Below are 19,708 nucleotides of genomic sequence, written 5' to 3'. Positions count from 1 at the left end.
ACTTTACTCTTAACCCTACAGTCGTTAGCCATAATTGTAACAGTTTCCTGTGATTCTTTTGCCAGTTTGCACAATCTGGCCGCCAACTTTTCTCGCTTTATTTCTATGCTTAAAATGATTTGGTGTGAATGTGGGAGAGTGAGAGCTCGATTCCTTTAAAATACCCTGTTTTTCAAACGGTGTGAAGGCTTTTTATCTGTCATTTACATTATTAGCGTAACGCTGCATGGGGATGCACCTAATTTCTGTAATTTGTTCTTCTAACTGGTGAACTAGATTATCATAGAATTTACAGTGCAGAAGGAGGCCATTTGGCCCATTGAGTCTGCACCGGCTCTTGGAAAGAGCACCCTACCCAAGGTCAACGCCTCCACCCAACACTAAGGGCAATTTTGGACACATAAGGGCAATTTATCATGGCCAATCCACCTAACCTGCACATCTTTGGACTGTGGGGGGAAACCGGAGCACCCGGAGGAAACCCAAGCACACACAGGGAGGATGTGCAGACTCCGCACAGACAGTGACCTAGGCCGGAATCGAACCTGGGACCCTGGAGCAGTGAAGCAATTGTGCTATCCACAATGCTACCGTGCTGCCAGGTGATTCCTGCCTTAATTTTCTTTTTGCCGTATCTTGCTTTTGTTTATCCCACCAGTTTCTTTGTTCTACAGGGGGCTGTGTCAGGATCCCACCCATCTCTGATCATTTTCTGTATCAGAGTCTTTCGCTCCTGTCCGTACGCCAGACTCATGGGTCCCCGAGGACCCCAGAAAAGCAGCCTCGTGCCTCTCTTTTGCATGATGTGTTAACCGTGTCGTCTCTATCACCCACGTATCCGGTGTGCCTAGGCGACTGTGCTCAGAGGCTTTTACCTATCATCCACTCCCGTAGGGTGGCGGTCCTGGTTTGGCAATGTCACGGCAAGTTCCGTGACCGTTAACACTCAACAGTCTGTGCGTCGCGGATTCCCAACTAACTCTGGCCGTCACGTGAGAGCTCAATTGCCCCCTTATTTCAGGCTCAGCATGGGTCTTCGAGCAGCCGATCAGTACTAAAGTAAATGGTATACCGGACCAACAAAACAAAACCAAAAAATAAATTTTAAACTGAATCTTTTACTCACTTGGCCTTGATACCAGATTCGTTGGATGTTGCTTCGCCGTCTGTCCGTCTCGCCGTGTGACTCTAATTTCTGGCGGTCAAAGGTTTGACTACTGGACTTGTCCACCAGCTTGATCGGCATTCGGCTCAGCAACTTCCTGCCAGACTACGCCAATTGTTAGAGGCGACATTATTCACATGAAGGCCTTTTGGATGAGTAAAGAAGCAGTTTATTATATCAGAATTCTGGGAGAAAGGCCTGAGGCTCCGCAGCCTTTAGACAGTAGTCTTTCTCACTTGAGCTAAGGTTCACATGGGTTAATATACAGATTTGAAAGCGAAATCAGTTTGTAATCTCATTTATATACAGCCAATCACCTTCATTCGCGTTACAATTCATTACATGCAACTAATTAGTCCTCCATTATCTCAGTCCATGCCATAAATGGTTATTAGTTTGTAATCTACAGCCTTTTCCTGTTGTTGCTAATTCTTCAGCTTGTGGCTACCCGGGCAGAGCAGGGATATCTTAAGGCATTCAGACCTTGGGCAAAGTTTGTTAATAGTCCATTGTCTCTGAGTACGCACCTGGCAATGAGTCATTTGGTTTGCACACAGGGCTGTTATTCCAGTAGCAGACACAGAAAGTACATCGAACTGCAGAGTTAGATACAATTTGCAACATAGTTAAGAATTAGTTATATATTGTAAAAAGCAGGATTTCTCGCCAACATGTCCCACAATCATATAATGTGAGAGACAGAATTTTCTCACCAACACACAGGTTAAAGAAATGCGAATTATCTGAAGTCAGGACAGTTGGTAGGATTTCACAAGCCCAGGCCAGATGGTGGGGGGTTAAATGTAGTGAGACATGAATCCAATACAGTTCCAACACTCCACAGCAAAAAACTGAACCGAGCTCCGCAGAAGAAAAGCACGGGACATAACTGACAAGAGTACCCTTCGTCGTCCAGTACTTCCCCGAGGGGAGAAACTACAACATCATCTTCGGAGCCTTCAACACGTCATCGATGAAGACGAACATCTTGCCAAGGTCATCCCCACACCCCACTACTTGCCTTCAAACAACCGCGCAACCTCAAACAGACCATAGTTTGCAGCAAACTACCCAACCTTCAGGACAACAGTGACCACGACACCACACAACCCTGCCATGGCAACCTCTGCAAGACATTCCAGATCATCGACATGGATACCACCATTACACGCGAGAACACCACCCACCAGGTACGGGGTACATACTCGTGCGATTCGGCCAACGTTGTTTACCTCATACACTGCAGTAAAGGATGTCCCGAGGCGTGGTGCATTGGTGAGACCATCCAGATGCTGCGACAATGGATGAACCGATATCGCGCGACAATCACCAGGCAGGAATGTTCCCTTCCAGTCGGGGAACACTTCAGCAGTCAAGGGCATTCAGCCTCTGATCTTCGGGTAAGCGTTCTCCAAGGCGGCCTTCAGGATGCACGACAACGCAGAATCGCCGAGCAGAAACTGAGAGCCAAGTTCCGCACACATGAGTACAGCCTCAACTGGGACCTTGGATTCATGTCTCACTATTTTTTAACTCCCCACCATCTGGCCTGGGCTTGCGAAATCCTACAAACTATCCTGGCTTGAGACAATTCACACTTTAACCTGTGATTATCCCTCTCTCCAGTCACACTGTCTGGACCTGTAAAGACTTTATTACCTGCAAAGACTCTCATTCAAAGTATCATCTTGCATCATTGGCTTTGTCTATATACGCCGTGTTTGTGTAACCTACCTCTTCACTCACCTGATGAAGAAGCTACGCTCTTCGTGATTCCAAATAAACCTGTTGGAGTTTAGAAGACTTCTCACTGTGCCCACCCCAGTCCAAGACCGTATCTCCACACCACAGCTAAACAAAGTAAGTGATAGCCATTCATTAGTTTGTTTTTCAGGGAAATATATTGACCAATCAGGGTCAAGCTGCTGGGTTTAAATTTCAAACAATGCTTGGCAGTTAACTGTCAGTCACCGTTAACTGTCAGTCACCATCAACTGGTGCAAAGGAAATGCGGAAATCAAAGAGGGTGCATGAAAAAGTTAAAGAAAACCCAAAAATATTTTACTAATATATTAATGGTAAAAGGTTAGTTAAGAAAAAAGTGGGACCTATCAGAGATGAAGAAGGGAACTTGTGTTTACATGCAGAAGCTGTGGGAAGGGTTGTGAATGAATATTTTGTCTCAGTTTTTACAAAGGCAAGGGTGATGCAGATTTGGTAGTCCAGGAGGAACACCGATATTGAACAGGATAATCATAAGGAGCAAGGAAGTACTCGAAGGGTTGGAATCCTTGAAAGTTAATAAGTTACCAGGGCCAGATGGATTGTTTCCGAAGCTGCTGAAGGTGGTCAAGGAGGAGATAGCAGATGCTCTGGGGTGATTATCCAATGCTCACTAGATACAGGAGAGGTACCGAAGGACTGGAGAAATGCAAATGTAGTTCCATTGTTTAAAAAGGGATCAAAGGAAATGCCAAACAATTATAGACTTTAATCTTCCGTCAGTGTGGAAAAATTATTAGAATCAATCCTAAGAGATAGGATTAACTGTCATGTATAAAGGCATGGATTAATCAGGGATAGTCCGCATGGATTTGTTAAAGGAAGGTCTTGCCTCACAAATTTGATTGAACTCTTTGAGGAAGTGACAAGAAGGGTTGATAAAGGTAGTGCAGTGGATTTTAGCAAGGTATTTGACAAGGTCCCACATGGCAGATTGGCCAAAAAAGTAAAAGCCAAAGGGATACAGGGTAATGTGGAAACTGGATAAACGGTTGGCTTAGTAACAGGAAACAAAGGGTAATGGTTGATGGATGCCCTTGCGAATCAAAAGTTATTTCATGTGGTGTTCACAGGGTTCGGTGTTGGGACCCTTACTATTTGCGTTATATATTAACAATTTGGACATGAGCATGGGGGGGCATGATTGAGAAACTTGCAGATGACGCAAAGATTGGCTGAGTAGTGGATAGTGTAGGTGATAGCTATAACCTCAAAAACTATATAGAAGGGTTGGTGGAGTGGGTGGTAAAGTGGCAGATGGAATTTAACGCCGAGAAGTGTGAGGTCATGCATTTAGGGAGGTCAAACACTTATAGGGAATACACAATAAATGGGAATATACTAAGAGGGGTAGATGAAGTGAGAGATCTTGGTGTACAAGTACACAGGTCCCTAAAGGCAGCAGTTCAAGTAGACAAGATTGTAAAGAAAGCATATGGAATCCTCTCCTTCATAGGCAGAGGAATAGAATATAAAAGTAAGGATATAATGTTAGAATAGTATAAAGCACTGGTGAGGCCACAACTGGAGTATTGTGTGCAGTTCTGGTCACCGCATTACAGAAAGGACGTAATTCCTCTGGAGAGATTGCAGAGGAGGTTTACCAAAATGTTGCCAGGGCTAGAAAGGTGTAGCTGCAAGAAGAGATTAGATAGGTTGGGGTTATTTTTCTTGGAACAAAGAAGGCTGAGGGATGACTTGATTGAGATGTGCAAAATTGAGGGGAAGAGATAGAGTGGACAGGATAAAATTGTTTCCCTTCGATGTGGATAGGATAAAATTGTTTCCCTTGGTGGATAATTCTAGAACCTGGGGACATAGATTCAAGATAAGTGGCAGAAGGTGTAGAGGGGATAGGAGGAAGAACTTCTTCACGCAAAGGATAGTGGATGTCTGGAATTCCCTGCCTGAGTTAGTAGTGGGGGCAGGGACCCTAAACTCTTTTTCAAAACTACCTTAATTTGCTTTTTAAGTGCTGTAAGCTACAGGGTTATGGACCTGGTGTAGGAAGGTGGGATTAGAAAGGGCTCCTGGGTGTCCTGGGGCTAGCATGGACAAGATGGCCCAAAAGACCTCTTTCTGTGCTGTGACTTTCTTGTGGTTCTATTCTCCATGTCAACACCCCTACCTATCAGAGTTCATTTGCCCACCAATCAGCACTCTTCTCATCCAGTATACATTTGTTGATTTCCCTTGCATTGTATACTTACAAATGCTCTGATAAGTGTAAAATGAAAAGTTTTGACACAAAAAAAATCTATTTTTTCGGATGTAGTCAACTTGAATTTCGAAAAGGTTTTCACTAACTTGCTACTCATCAACGTTAATACGCAATTTGATGGCTCATGGAAACGTACAGGAAGCAAAGAGTAGGGATAGCCGGGACATTTTCAGGTTGACCGGTTGTGACTAGTGGAGTACCACAGGATCAGTGCTAGAGCATCAGCTATTTACTATCTATATTCATGTTTCAGACAAAGAGATAAAGTACTATATCTAAGTTTGCTGGCAGTAAAAAGAATGTAAGCTTTGAGGATGGGATATGGGCTACAAAGATACGTAGACAAGTTGAATGACTGAGCAACGAGGTGGCAGATGATGTATAATGTGGGGAAGTATAATGTGGGGAAGTGTGAGGTTATTCACTTTAGTACTAAGAATAGAAGAACAGAATTTTTTTTAAAATGTTGATGTTCAGAGGGACTTGGAATTACTTGTACAAGGAACACAACGTTAGCATGCAGGTACAGCAAGCGTTCAGGAAAGCAAATTGCGTTTTTGCAAGGAGATCGGACTACACGAATAAGGAAGAATCCAAGGAGAGAAAATCATTCAGTATATTGGCCAACATGGTCACGAGGAAGGGACATTGGATGGTTAATAGTTTAGTAGGAACAGGGTCAAGGGAGCAAGAGTTGGCTCTCGTGAACAAGATGAGCCCAGAGAGGGCATGAGGGAGATAAAAAGGAAACTGGAGAAGGAATCCCGATCCAGGCTAGGGCAGGAGAGAGCCTTCGAGGATGTAGAGCCTGTTATGCAAGGGGAAAGGAGGAAGTGACAGGCAGCTGATTGGGTGGTCTTAATCTTGGTGACAACAAAATCAGAGTTCCTTGCTCTTGTTTGAGGCAAGGATGGAAAAGACAGAGAGGGTTTTAAGAAGACACCTCACAGTGGAGAAAAGAAACTGAGGGTGGGGGGGCTTACCTTGTACATACCCGGATGATTCTGGAACAGTAAACAGTTTTTGCAGAGAATACTTTGTGGTCAGCCTGATTTGTCGGTAAATGGCTAAACCAGTTGTTTTCCATAGTTGTCTAAGTCTACATCACCTAGAATAAAAAGCCACTGCAAAGGTTAAAAGGAAAGGAGCTTAATCAGAAAAGTAGCCTGGTACTTGGGTGCGCCTGAGAGAACCAGCATTAGTGGTGAGAGGGTGGAATAGGGTGAGGTGATCAAAGGAGGAATATGTGTCACAGGACTAAGGGAATTGACCAAGGTGAGATTTGGGTATAAAAGCCACACCACCACTGCAATAGCCTAGGTGAGGCAAGTGGCGAAAGATATCATGGGTGAGATGACTTCAGTTAAGAGGAAGGTGGCATTACAATTAAGTTTCTGTCAAGGCCATGATGTTGATGCTATCATCCAAAGTAAGCTCATGGATTGCAAAGACTTTGTGAGTGAATGGACTTTTAGGAGGGAAATGGGAAAAGGGGCAGTGAGAGTTGGATCATCAGTAGAGGCCACTGGGAAAAGCAAGTCGGACAGGTAGCAGATTAAGAACATCCCTCGACCAACACGCTAGGTGGGAATGTTGCTGGAGAGTAGGATGGGGCAATTGGGGTTGCAGCTCATGATCATTTGGAAAGTGACAAAAGATGCACAAAGGCAAGCTGTAAATTTATCCAAGGAGGAGTTAAACCTGGGATGGCAACAAGTGAGCAGGAAACTTGACAAAGTGCTAAAGTGTTGGGAGGAATTTGGGAAGGCACAAGAAAGGAGAGAGAAATTAAATGAAGCATGAAGGCAAGAATGGGCTGGTGGCCAAAGTCTGCATGCAGTTGGCTACTGGAAGATCTTTTTTACACAGGTTGGTTACGCAGCATTAATTAGATGCATCTATCCTCTTATCAAAGGCAAGGGGGTGGTACCAGAGGGCTGCTGCATCCTGTGGAACATTACTCCAAGAGGGCAGCACGGTAGCACAGTGGTTAGCACAGTTGCTTCACAGCTCCAGGGTCCCAGGTTCGATTCGCGGCTTGGGTCACTGTGTGGAGTCTGCACCTTCTCCCCGTGTGCACGTGGGTTTCCTCCGGGTGCTCCGGTTTCTCCCACAGTCCAAAGATGTGCAGGTTAAGTGGATTGGCTATGCTAAATTTCCCTAGTATTCAAAAAAGGTTAGTTGGGGTTGCGGGGATCGGGTGGAGGTGCTCTTTGCAGGGGCCGATGCAGACTCGATGGGCCAAATGGTCTCCTTCTGCACTGTAAATTCTACGATCAGGAACCATTCCATGGTTAAGAGCAATTAAAGGGACAAATTTAAGAGGGCGTGTAAATAGAAAAATTAAAGAATAGATATTTAAAGATGACGACTGGTAAGTATTGCCACTCTTTACACTTAATTTGGGATAGATGGATAACTAAGGCAGTCTGGAAGTTTAATATCTAACGGTTTGTCATATTTTTTGAGAGATTTAGAATTAAAGAGTAGCTTTCTTCTCATAAATGAATGACCTCCATCTACTGGAATACATTGCAGTTCCAATTTTGTCAAATATAGCTTCTTCAACCTCTTAAATTTAAATGCAGTGTGTTCAAGAAGTTCACTGGGTAAACAGAGTGTGGAAAGAGGAGGAAGAAATAATGGTAAAGTCAGAATTAATTTTGCATTCACATTCTCGGTTTGTAAAAGCTTGACAAATAATGAGAGAATGCATGTTTTCCTCTAGTCATTAGTCATAATTATACATTGTTAATATTATAAAAGCATGTGTCCTTTGTCTTATAAAATGAAAGTCAGGTCTTCCTGCAATTTTTTTCTGGTGGACAATTAGTTATCAACAAAACCCTTTTTCGGTGCCATGCCCATTAGCAACTCACTATTCACAGACAAGAGTTCCTCGTTAGTATAGTGGTTAGTATCCCCGCCTGTCACGTGGGAGACCGGGGTTCAATTCCCTGAAGGGGAGCTTTGTTGTTGTATGGCACAGTGGTTAGCACTGCTGCCTCACAGCTCCAGGGACCCAAGTTCAATTCTGGCCTCTGGTGACTGTGTGGAATTTGCACTTCCTCCCTGTGTCTGTGTGGGTTTCCTCTGGGTGCTCCAGTTTCCTCCCACAGTCCAAAGATGTGCAGGTTAGATGCATTGGCCATGTTAAATTTTCCCTTAATGTCCAAAAGGTTAGGTGGGGTTACTGGGTTACGGGGATAGGGTGGAGGCATGGGCTTAAGTAGGGTACTCTTTCCAAGGGCCGGTGCAGACTCCGTGGACCGAATGGCCTCCTTCTGCACTGTAAATACTATGATTCCATGAAGGCGTTAGAGGCTGGATATGATGGAAACTGCAGGGTGTCATTTGAAGTAGAGTCTGGGTCTACTGGGTTGTGTCTCTTGTAGTTTGCACAGCAACCTGTAGACATGGAAGGTCTGCTGCGGAATTCTACTGAGCCTGTGCATGATAGGCCTACTTTGAGGTGATTGTGGTTCTGTATTGGATCTTCTGAAGGACTCAAATTTGCACATCCATTGGATGCAATGTATGTGTTAAATAAAAAATTAAGTAGTCTTTTTACTGTTACAGTGGATCCTGATTTTGATTTGTTTAAAAAAGATCTCCCTGCAGTTACTTAACATGGAGCAATTTCTCTGCTTTTACATTTTCATCCATCTCGCGGTGTTGATAGTTCCAGGACCAATGCCGGCTCCCAGTAACTTAGCCAAGTGGCCACTATTTACGTGAGCCTTCACAGTGAGTGTGAGCAAGCTATTTGGCAGGACACTGGTAAATCTGAGCTGGGCCTCAATTCATTCAATGTTCACTTTTATATTCACTTCAAGTAGGGATTACTCTAAGTGATTAGGGGTGAGAATCCTAGAAACTACCCCCTTTCCCCTTCAGCTAAAGCTAATTACAGTGTTTCTATCTCTGTCCCAACTGGAATCAGCGAACCGCAGAGATTAAACCTGGAAGCCTGACCTAGCCAATCTCTAGGTGGGATTCTCCGACCCCCCCGCTGGGTGGGAGAATCGCCGCGGCGCCGATCGAATGGCGCCCCAACGCCATGACGCGATTCTCCCACCCCTGTGAAAACGACTGCGCGCGAATGGAGCCGGGCCGCACTGAGAATCGCCGCAAAGGGCCATAGCGGCGATCCTCCGGCGTCGCTGCGATTCTCCGGCCCGAATGGGCCGAGTGAAAAAATTTGAGTCCCGCCGGCACCGTTCTAACATGCTCTGGGCCGGCGGGACCTCGGGGTTGAAGGGTCCGGGGCGGCCTGTTGGGGGGGGGGGGAGGGGGGGGGGGGGGAGGAAGAGGAGGAGGGGTCCAACCCCGGGGTGGCCCTCCAGTAGTGGCCTGGCCCGCGATCGGGGCCCACCAATCGGTGGGCCGGCCTCTCTGGCTGCGGACCCCCTTTTCTTCCGCGCCGGCTCCTGGATCCCTGCGCCATTTGGCATTGGGGCAGGCGCGGGGATGACAGCCAGTGCGCGTGTGCTAGTTGGCACCGGCCCAACTGCGCATGCGCGCACCCCGCAGCGCTTGGCCGACGCCGGGACCGGCAGCTGGAGCAGCATGGGCCGCTCCAGCGCCGTGCTGGCCCCCCCAGGACCCGAGAATCGGGACTCGGAACTGGCGCCGGAGTAAAGTACTCCTGTTTTGGCGCCGGCACTCTGGCACCGGACCAGAGAATCGCGGCCTCTGTATATAGTTTGAGCCATCAGGATAGCCTGGACCTATTTCTGAATACAGTTCAATAATTATGGCCACAACTATACTCACACTTTAATAGTCAAAATAGGCATGCATTTTTAATAAAGATATGTAGTGGTAAGAACTCAATTTTTCTCGCTTTAGGACAGAATATCCTGAACAAGAAATAAGTTGAAAGCTGATGAGCATGCAACTAATAGAAAAATTAGTTGCTTTTAGCAATTGTATAACTTGAGTAGGCGTTTGCACAAATTTGCTGTTTTTCCTCCAGTCTTTTATGTCTCCCTACATACAGGTCTATCCCTTAAGGTTGGTGAGACAATATGTTTCTATCTCTTTGATTAGCATGTGTGTGATGCATGTGTTGCTGCTATTGAGAAGTTGTGTTTTACCCACAGGGATAGATTTAACCAACTGACCTGGAAAGATTTGAGATTGGTTTGTGAGCTCAATATGGTGCAGAATATTGCTAGTTTTTGCAGTCAATATAATTTTGTTCATCTGTTCTAGTTTGTAAAGCTTACCTTGTCTGAACTTGTGAAGTCACCAAAGTGATGAAACCGCTGGTTTATAAAGGTAATGAGCTCTAGACCCCTTTACATTTGTGAGCATTAGATATTTGTCTTTGTTTCTAACTTCCTCAAATGCAGATTTTGGGTTTGGATCTTCATGTATCTATTTGAAAGGTGCAATTCACGATGCAGTTATCCTGTGGACATGCCACTGTGCACACAATAGTATTCTACCTACTTTTGTGGCTTTTCAAGTTATTAATGATAATCTTTATTAGTGTCACAAGTAGGCTTACATTAACACTGCAGTGAAGTTACTGTGACAATCTCCTAGTCGCTACACTGCGGCGTCTGTTCAGGTACACTGAGGGAGAATTCAGAATGTCCAATTCACCTAACAAGCACGTCTCTTGGGACTTGGGGGAGGAAACCAGAGCACCCGGAAGAAACCCACGCAGACATGGGGAGAGCGTGCAGACTCCACACAGACAGTGACCCACATGGCATTAGGGCAAGGGCAATATTAGTAGGCCCCTGTTTTGTACTCGGTTGACATATCTGCATAATTAGCAGTTGCCTTATAAATTGGAATACTAACCTCAGTCCTCAGCAAAATAGCTGCACCACAGGCACAGGAATATCAATATAATGTTGGCGCCATTTTGCTGTTTTAATACTCATCTGAAAATATTCAAACAACCCATCCGCACTTCATTACTTTGCCTGAAATTCTAATTTTAGTGACTGACTGAGATGGGTCTTTATGCTTTCAGAAATATGCACCAGAGTGGGGAACAGGAAGATTGCTTACATTTTGGGGAATGTGCGACCTGCAATATTGACTCCTTTCCTCTCCAGTTTGGCAATTGAATTGGGCTTGTAGTGGTTCTTTCCAGCAGACTGAGCACCTAGAAAAGCTTACTGCAGGAGAGTTGCAGCACTGTTGTATGTGTGTGTCAATTAGTTGAATCAAAATTTTGATGTGAAAATTAAGCACAAAATTAAGTACATCTGCAGCAGTTGAATGGATTGTGAAATAACACGATGCAAATTCTAAGTATAATATAAAGATTAAATCCCTGTGTTTTCTGTTTTGTATTATCACCATGCCAAAAGCTTCATTATAAGCTTAATTTAATGTTGCTACCCACTCTAGAACACTAACTAAAATTACTACAACTATTTATTGCTGCTACACCTCTGCCCATGTCACTCAAACCGAGATGGATATAATATGTATATGCGAGGGAATACTGAGATGGAACTTCTCGTTTTCCTCAAACCTCCATCCATTCCTATCTCCTCTCCTGGAGGTGCCTACTGTCAGATAAATGCTTGTGTTCAGGGCATTGGCTTTATAGGGCTTCTGCCTCCATGATTCAAAGCCTGACATTTGCCGACTTGAAATCCCACATGATACACATCAAATCATTTTAAGTAATGCAGACATCATTTTGAGGTGTGTTTTTCTGTGTTGTTGTGTGCTTCTTTTCTTTATTCTTTCATGCTATGTGGGTATCTCTGGCAAGGCCAGCATTTGTTGCCCATCCCTAATTGTGCTTGAACTGAGTGGCTTGCTCGGCCATTGCAAAGGGCAGTTAAAAGGTAACCACATTGCTGTATACCTGGAGGCATGTGTAGGTCAGATAAAGTAATGATGACAGATTTCCTTCCCTAAAACGCTTTACTGACCCAGAGGTATTTTTATGACATTCGATAATAGTTATGGCCACCATTACTGAGACTAGCTTTATATTGCTGCTGCCATGGTGAAATTTGAATCTGTACCCCCCAAAGCATAATCTGGGTGTTTGGATTGCTCGTCTAGTGACATTACCACTATGCCACCATCTCTCCATTACAACGAAAGTAATGCAGAGTGAGCCTACCTGCAATGCAATCTGCATCGGATGGGAGAACAGATTTACATTGCAGAGTTGCTCAGATCCTCTTATGCACTTTTAAACATGGATTAATGTGTGCTCTGAAACATAGTTGTACCAACGAATTACCTCTTATTTTGGATCAAACTTTTATATAACCAAATATTCTGCAGGTCAAAGCCCATTACTGTTCTGCCTGGTTAGAAGTAGCTGCTTTGTTACCCTCTAACCATGCTGTAAACAAGTGAATTCCACAGTACAACTTCTACTGCTCACAAACGTAGTTGGGCCTACTAAATGTTCGTTTTTGAAAGCTGGTCATTCTGCCTCAATAAATCCAAATAGATAAATTTTTATGTGTTTGCTAACGTTGTATGTCTGTTAATAGAAACAATTATGAGATTTAGAGGCCTGCCAAGGAGAAGGTGAGTGTGAAAATGGGAAGAAAATATCCAAATTGTATTCCTTTTGCTTTTCATTCAGCCAATCGCCTCAAAATGCACCTGACTGGCAACATCTTGATATTAGCCTTTTTTAAAAAAAAAAAAGCTGCTGTAATTAATGCAAGAAATGTTCATGTTGAAAATATTGCTTGTGTTGAATCTTTTTACTGTTGAATGGAATGATACTGGGTGAATTTGATCAGAATGTAGTGTGTGATTAAATTAATCATTTACCTCGTTCATATGGGAAGGGAAGGTGGTCAGAGTGAGAAAGGTGCTGCTACAGAGGGGAAGGCAGGCAGGGGGTTTGGGTCTTACGAACCTGATGTACTACTACTGGGCGGTGAATGTAGAGAAGGTGCGGAGCTGGGTCAGAGGGGTTGATTCCCAGTGGGTCAGAATGGAGGAGAGCTTGTGCAGGGGGTCGGGACTGAAAGTACTAGCAACAGCGCAGCTCCCGATAGCTCCGGGGAAATACTCAGGGAGTCCGGTAATAATAGCTTCATTCAGAATTTGGAGGAAGTTTCGCCAACACTTCGGGTTGGGGGCAGGGTCAAGGGAAATGCCGATTCGGGGGAACCACAGATTTGAGCCAGGGAGGTGGGATGGAAATGTTCGGAAATGGGAAGAGAAGGGGATTAAGAATCTAAAAGATTTGTTTCTTAGGGGTCGGTTTGCAGGATTGAAGGAGCTGGAAGCACATGGGCTGGAGCAGGGAGAAATGTTTAGATACATGCAGGTTTGAGATTTTGCCAGAAAGGAGATACAGAGCTTCCCGGAGGAACCGGCCTCCACATTGCTGGAGGAAGTGTTGACGACAGGGGGACTGGAGAAGGGGGTAGTGTCAGCGGTGTACAGAGCTATTTTGGAAGAGGATAAGGCACCACTGGAAGGGATCAAAGCAAAGAGTTGGGAGATGTTCTAGAGGAGGGGTTCTGGTGTAAGGTGCTGCGGAGAGTAAATGCCTCCACCTCGTGTGCGAGGTTGGGGCTGATACACCTGAAGGTGCTATACAGAGCACACCTCACGAGGGGGAGGATGAGCCGATTCTTTGAAGGAGTAGAAGATGTGTGTGAGCGTTGCAGGGGGAGTCCCGCTAATCACGTTCATATGTTTTGGTCCTGTCCAAAGCAAGAGGATTATTGGAAGACGGTTTTAGGGTAATTTCCAAGGTGGTGCACGTGAAACTGGACCCGGGTCCCCGGGAGGCCATATTCGGGGTGTCGGACAAGCCAGGGTTGGAAACGGAGGCAGATATCGTAGCCTTCGCCTCGTTGATCGCCCGAAGGCGGATCCTGTTGGGATGGAGAGCAGCCTCTTCACCCTGTGCCCTGGCATGGCGGGGGAGACCTATTGGAATTCTTGACTCTTGAGAAGGTTAAGTTTGAACTGAGGGGAAGGACGGAGGGGTTCTACAATTCATGGGCATTATTCATTATGCACTTTCAAGAACTGGATAACATCGAACATTAGTTGGGGGGGATGGGTGGGAGGGTTGGGGAGAGGGGGGCTGTGTGTATTAAGGGTGACTGTGGGTGATCCCTGATTCCTTTTTGTCATTTGTTTATGCAAACATGCGGGCTAATGTTTGGGGTTTGGTGGGAGGATGGGATCATTGTTATTGTTATGGGGATTGACATATTTGTTGCTGATTATTGTTTATTGTGGGTGGGTGTAAATATTGGAGAAAATGTGAAAAAGGAGAATAAAAATATTTAAAAAAAACAAAAACAAAAATTAAGCATGCATACAATTTACACTCGTGCCACACAAGTGACAGGCAATGACCATCTCCTACAAGAGAGCGTCGAACCACCTTGCCATTCAATGGCATTACTATCGCTGAATCCCCCACAATCAGCATCCTGGGGGCTACTATTGATCAGAAACTGAACTGGACTAGCCACATTAATACTGTGGCTACCAGGGCAGATCAAAGATTAGGAATCTTACGACAAGTAACCCACCTCCTGACCCCTCAAAGCCTGGCCACCATCCACAAGGCACAAGTCAGTGGTGTAATGGAATACTCTCCACTTGCCTGGATGAGTGTAGCTCCAACAACATTCAAGGCATCCGACACAAAGACATCCAGGACAAAGCAGCCCGCTTGATTGCTTCCCCCTTCCACAAACACTCAACCCTCCACCACTGATGAACAGTAGCAGCCGTGTGTACCATCTACAAGATGCACTGCAGGAACTCACCAAGGTTCCTTAGACAACACCTTTAAAACCCTTGACCGCTACCATCTAGAAGGACAAGAGCAGCAGATACCTGGGAACCCCACCACCTGGAGGTTCCCCTCCAAGTCATTCACCATCCTGACTTGGAAATATATCGCCTAACAGCACAATGGGTATACCTACACCTCAAGGACTGCAGCGGTTCAAGAAGGCAACTCATCACTACTTTCTGAAGGGCGACTAAGGATAGACCATAAATGGTGGTCTAACCAGTGACGCCCATATCCGGCAAAAAATTAACTTTAAAAAAAGATGATTGCTGTTAGTTGGTTAGTGTCATATCTTTTTCTACTGTGGGCACCACATCATAATTTAATAAAACAATGTAGGAAACATATAGCGTTGGTTGTGATGTGTCAACTAGATTGACATATAATATGTACAATATTACTCATGTGGTTTCTGAATTTAAAATGAGAGATAGAACTCGCCTATGGAACTATAGACCAATTAATTTAATGTCAGTAGTAGGAAAGATAATGGAATCCTTGCTAAGGTATAACAGAAAAACATTTAGAAACTGAAAATGCAATGACGAGCAGTTGATACTGATTTCAAAAAGGAAGATCATGCTTGACCAACCTTACTGAAATTGTTAAATTAACAGAATAGGTATTAAAAGATGATGCCATCGATGTTATATTCTTGGGTTCCCAAAATACCTGTTGATAAGATATGCACGGCAGAATCATGACTTAAGGTTGGAAAATTTGGAGTTGGGGATGAGTGGTTGAATAGATAGTAAAACAGAAAACTGAGTTGGGATTAAAAATAGTTACTCAAACTTTCAGCATAGGTTAAATATGTATAAGAGTAAGGCAATAAATGTTGGCAGGATATGAATAAGAGTAAGGCAATAAATGTTGGCAGGAGGTTAGGAGGCTTGGAAAATAAGTGTCTGAATGGGGTATAGGAATAAAGGGATCTGGAGTCACAGGTTCAAATGTCACTTGAAAGAAGCAATGCTGGTTAATAAGGCCATAAAAATATCAAACAAAACACTGGAGTTCATTTAGAAAGAGGGAGAACTGAAAAGCAGAGAAGTTTTTATCAAACTTGTATAGAAACTTGGTTAGACTGCACCTTGTAGTACTGTGAACTGTAACCTTTTATAACTAGGATATAGAGACACTAGAGAAAGTGGAAATAGATTTCAGAATTTAGAATTATACCAAAACTGAGCGGTTATACGTATCAGGAAAGATTGATCAGGCAGGGGCTCTTTTCTCTGGGGGAAAATGTAGAACGGTCGCCTGGTCGTGGTTTCAAAATTCTGTACGGGTTTGATGGGATAAATGTAGAGATGATGGGCGCGATCTACTGGCCTCGTTGCGCAGGGCCCGAAAACGAGCGGGCCAGTTAGATTGCGGGTGAGGCCAAAATCAGGAACCTAACTGGCCAGCTCCTGTTGGTGAGATCTAGATCACGCCACAGCATGGCGAGAAACCAATAATCATCAATTAAGTCCAAACTTTAAATCATTAACCGGAAGGGCCCCCTATCAAACGGTTACCATGATCTAACCGCCTCCCCAGCGAGTATTACGTTGGTGAGGTTCAGTACAGCTATATAAAAAGCTGGGGCTGGTTTAGCACACTGGGCTAAATCACTGGCTTTTAAGGCAGGCCAGCAGCACAGTTCAATTCCCGTACCAGCCTCCCCGAACAGGCGCCGGAATGTGGCGATAGGGGCTTTTCACAGTAACTTCATTTGAAACCTACTTGTGACAATAAGCGATTTTCATTTCATTTCATTTTCAAAAATGTGAAGCCAGCGGAATGGCTGCTGTGGGGATCCAAGGAGGCGAGTAGCTGTCTTCGAAATTGGGCAGTCAGCCTGGGGGTACTGTTGCCACTGCCCCAATGCACGGGGTAGGGAGTGCCATCGGTGACGGGTCACCTCTGGGAAGAGATGGGGGCAGGTGGACCAGCACCCATGAGCCCGGCATGTCAGCCCCCCGCCCGGATCGTGTATACCCGTAATGGGGGCAGCTCCAGCTGCTGCCTGTGTCCCACCAAACACCCCCGTGACAGAGCCTCATCCGTGGTAATATGGTGAAGATCACTTTAACTCCAACTGACCGTGGCGGCCACTGGCTGCACAGCTGAAGATTGATAATAGGGAATTGGCAATTCTTGTATTGTGGGCACTTCGCAGCTCCCACGTGGATTCCCATGGGAAGGCATGACATGAAGCAGGCGGTTGGTACTGCCTAGCATCCTAATTAGGCTATGAGGCCGGACACTCTGCCTGAATTCCAGAAGCAAAAATACCAAAGAGGCAGCAGCCAACATTAACACTCAGGAACTGGGCCACGACACTAGGGCCATTCCCTCGACCAGAGGGTGTGTGTGTGTGGACCAGAAAAGGAACCAGTTTCTGGTCCAGGTAATGTTTTCAGCGGGCCCAGGGCACCCAGTTGCAGCTGGGGAAGGGTGTGTGCAGGGCGTGTTGGTGGCACCATGAGGGATAGCAGGGAATGTGAGAGTGGAGAAGACCTGGCAAGCCAGATGGCCAGACACCGGAGAAGGCGGTGGCAGCAGCGTCGACAGAGGCCGAGGTGGCTGCCCATGTGCAGGACACCGCCCCACACCCTGAGGACCCGGACGCCCATCAGGCCAGAGAGGGACCTAGAAGAGACAGCCGGCGATGGCCCAAGGTGTACAAGCATCACTGGTCTTTTGAACTGATGTCGGAGAACATGTGCTGCAGAAAGCTCCGTCTCAACAAGCAGAAGGTGCAAGCACCTGTGCCGTGTCCTTGCAAACTTGCCACCATGTGGAGGAGGAGGTCCAGGTGGTCATCACGGTCAACGCAGTCCTGAAACTCTACGCCTCGGGTTCATTCCAGGGCTCGAACGGGGACTTGTGAGGCATATCCCAACCAACAGCCCACATCATGGATGCCATGTTTGCCGAGCAGCTGACTACGTAAAACTTTGACCTGGACCAAGCCCAGCAAGATGCCCAGAAAGCAGGATTCTTTACCATCGCCGGGATGCCCCAGGTCCAGGGGATAATAGATGACCGCATGTTGCCTTGTGCCCACCATGTAGTCGGGGAGCGCCTTTCATTAACAGGAAGGGTTCCACTTCCTGAACATCCAGCTTGTGTGCGATCACAACCTGAAGATTATCCATGTGTGCGCATGCTTCCCAGGGAGTGTGTATAAGAGCTACATCCTGGGGCAGTCGGAGATCCCCGGCATCTTTGAGAGACACCCAAGGGTAACTGGTTGGCTTGTGGGGGATAAGGGGTATCCTATTTTCTGGCTAATGATGCCAGTTGGTAGGCCAGTGACCGATGTGGAGACCTGATATAACGAGGCCCATGTGGCCACCCGGGCTGTCTTTGAGCAGTGCATCGGACTGCTTAAGAATGCACTTCTGATTCCTCGACCACTCTGGTGGTGCACTGCAGTGCACCCCGGAAGGTTGCCCGCTTTGTGATGGTCTATTGTGCCCTCCACAACCTGACACAGCAGCGGCGTGACATGCTGGTGGTGGAGGAACAGGAACATGTGGCCACCTCTGAGGATGAGGAGGAACCGGACAAGGAAGGGCTGGAGCATGAGCCCAAGGAGGACCCGCAGGACGAGCCGGAGGATGGAGGACAGGCAGCGGTGGCGCGGGTTCAGCATGCCCGGAGGACCAGCGAGGCCCTCCTCCTCTCCCACTTCACATAGGACGTGGCTTCGTCTATCATCGCACTCCCTCTCCCCATCCCATCCCCCTGTTCCACCCTCCCAGTGAATGTGTTACATCATTCCAGGGTGATGGGCCTGTGTCCGCACTGTCAGCTGGTCAATATACAAGGCAGGAAGATGTTGATAGCCCGCTTTGAGATGAGCTCAGGTGCTCCTCAATCTATGCTGTAGTCTGACTCCTGTCTATCTGCTGAGTGCATGCTCATATCCATCTCCTGCCGGAGGTCCCCTGCCACCTTGGGCCTCGCCGTGCCACCTTGTTCCGCATGCTGACCCCAGGGGTGTGGACTCACTATCGGTGCCCGTAAGGCCCAGGGGGTCACCATGTGAAGGAGGGGCAGCTGGATTTTCCACAGTGCCCAGCAAGGTCCACCTGAGACTGGGACATGCCCCCCAGCATTTGGAACATGCTCTGTAGTGCTGGCAAGGTCCACCTGAAACTGAGACATATTTCCAGCGACTGGGAAATTCTCTGGAGCACCTCGGCAATGCCCACCTGAGACTGGGACCCCCTCCGCAGCACATCTGAAAAGTACACCTGCGTCAAGGACACGTTCCCCCAGCGACTCACATGCTTTCGAGGAGCTCAGCCATGGCCGTCGATGACTGAGCTATGCCTTGGACACCATCATGGTGCTGACATCATTCTCCAGGCTCTCCACTGTGATCGCCACCTTAGCAGTATTTTTTAAAAAATATTTTTTATTTGGATATTTCATTGCAAACTTTACATGGCCCAAATGCATATTTACAATAGTTATATGCATTGTGGTCCAGGCAGTAATTTGCTAGCAACCTGTCTCTTGCGGTTATCTTCTCTGCGTATCCCAGGTTTGTCTTTGGGTGCATTCGCCGCCCCCCCCCCCTCACACCCACTCCCCCCTCCCTATTTTATTGGTTTCTGACTACGAACAGGTCTTGAAACAAGTTGGTGAACGGCTTCCACATCTTGCGAAAGCTTTCTTCCGACCCACAGATGGCGAACTTTATCTTCTCCATCCTGAGAAATTCCAACAGGTCGGACAGCCAGTCTGCAGCCTTGGG

General features: G+C 46.3%; 1 protein-coding gene across 4 annotated transcripts in view; it reads left to right on the top strand.

Moving 5' to 3' along the window:
* Window positions 1-19,708, top strand: part of agpat4 (1-acylglycerol-3-phosphate O-acyltransferase 4 (lysophosphatidic acid acyltransferase, delta)) — a 313,768-nt gene that overhangs the window by 264,248 nt on the left and 29,812 nt on the right. The window contains exon 9 of one of the 4 annotated variants that reach the window (XM_072503738.1): window positions 10,386-10,451. The exons of the other annotated variants lie outside the window; for them this stretch is intronic. Coding sequence (XP_072359839.1) covers window positions 10,386-10,408 — 23 coding nt within the window. The 3' untranslated portion in view covers window positions 10,409-10,451. The remainder of the gene's footprint in view (window positions 1-10,385; window positions 10,452-19,708) is intronic. 4 annotated transcript variants of the gene reach the window in all.

This window comes from Scyliorhinus torazame, chromosome 1 (assembly GCF_047496885.1).
Source record: "Scyliorhinus torazame isolate Kashiwa2021f chromosome 1, sScyTor2.1, whole genome shotgun sequence".
NCBI classification, from domain to species: Eukaryota; Metazoa; Chordata; class Chondrichthyes; order Carcharhiniformes; family Scyliorhinidae; genus Scyliorhinus; species Scyliorhinus torazame.
Note: the sequence above shows the minus strand (reverse complement) of the source record. Positions and strands in the feature narration are given on the sequence as shown.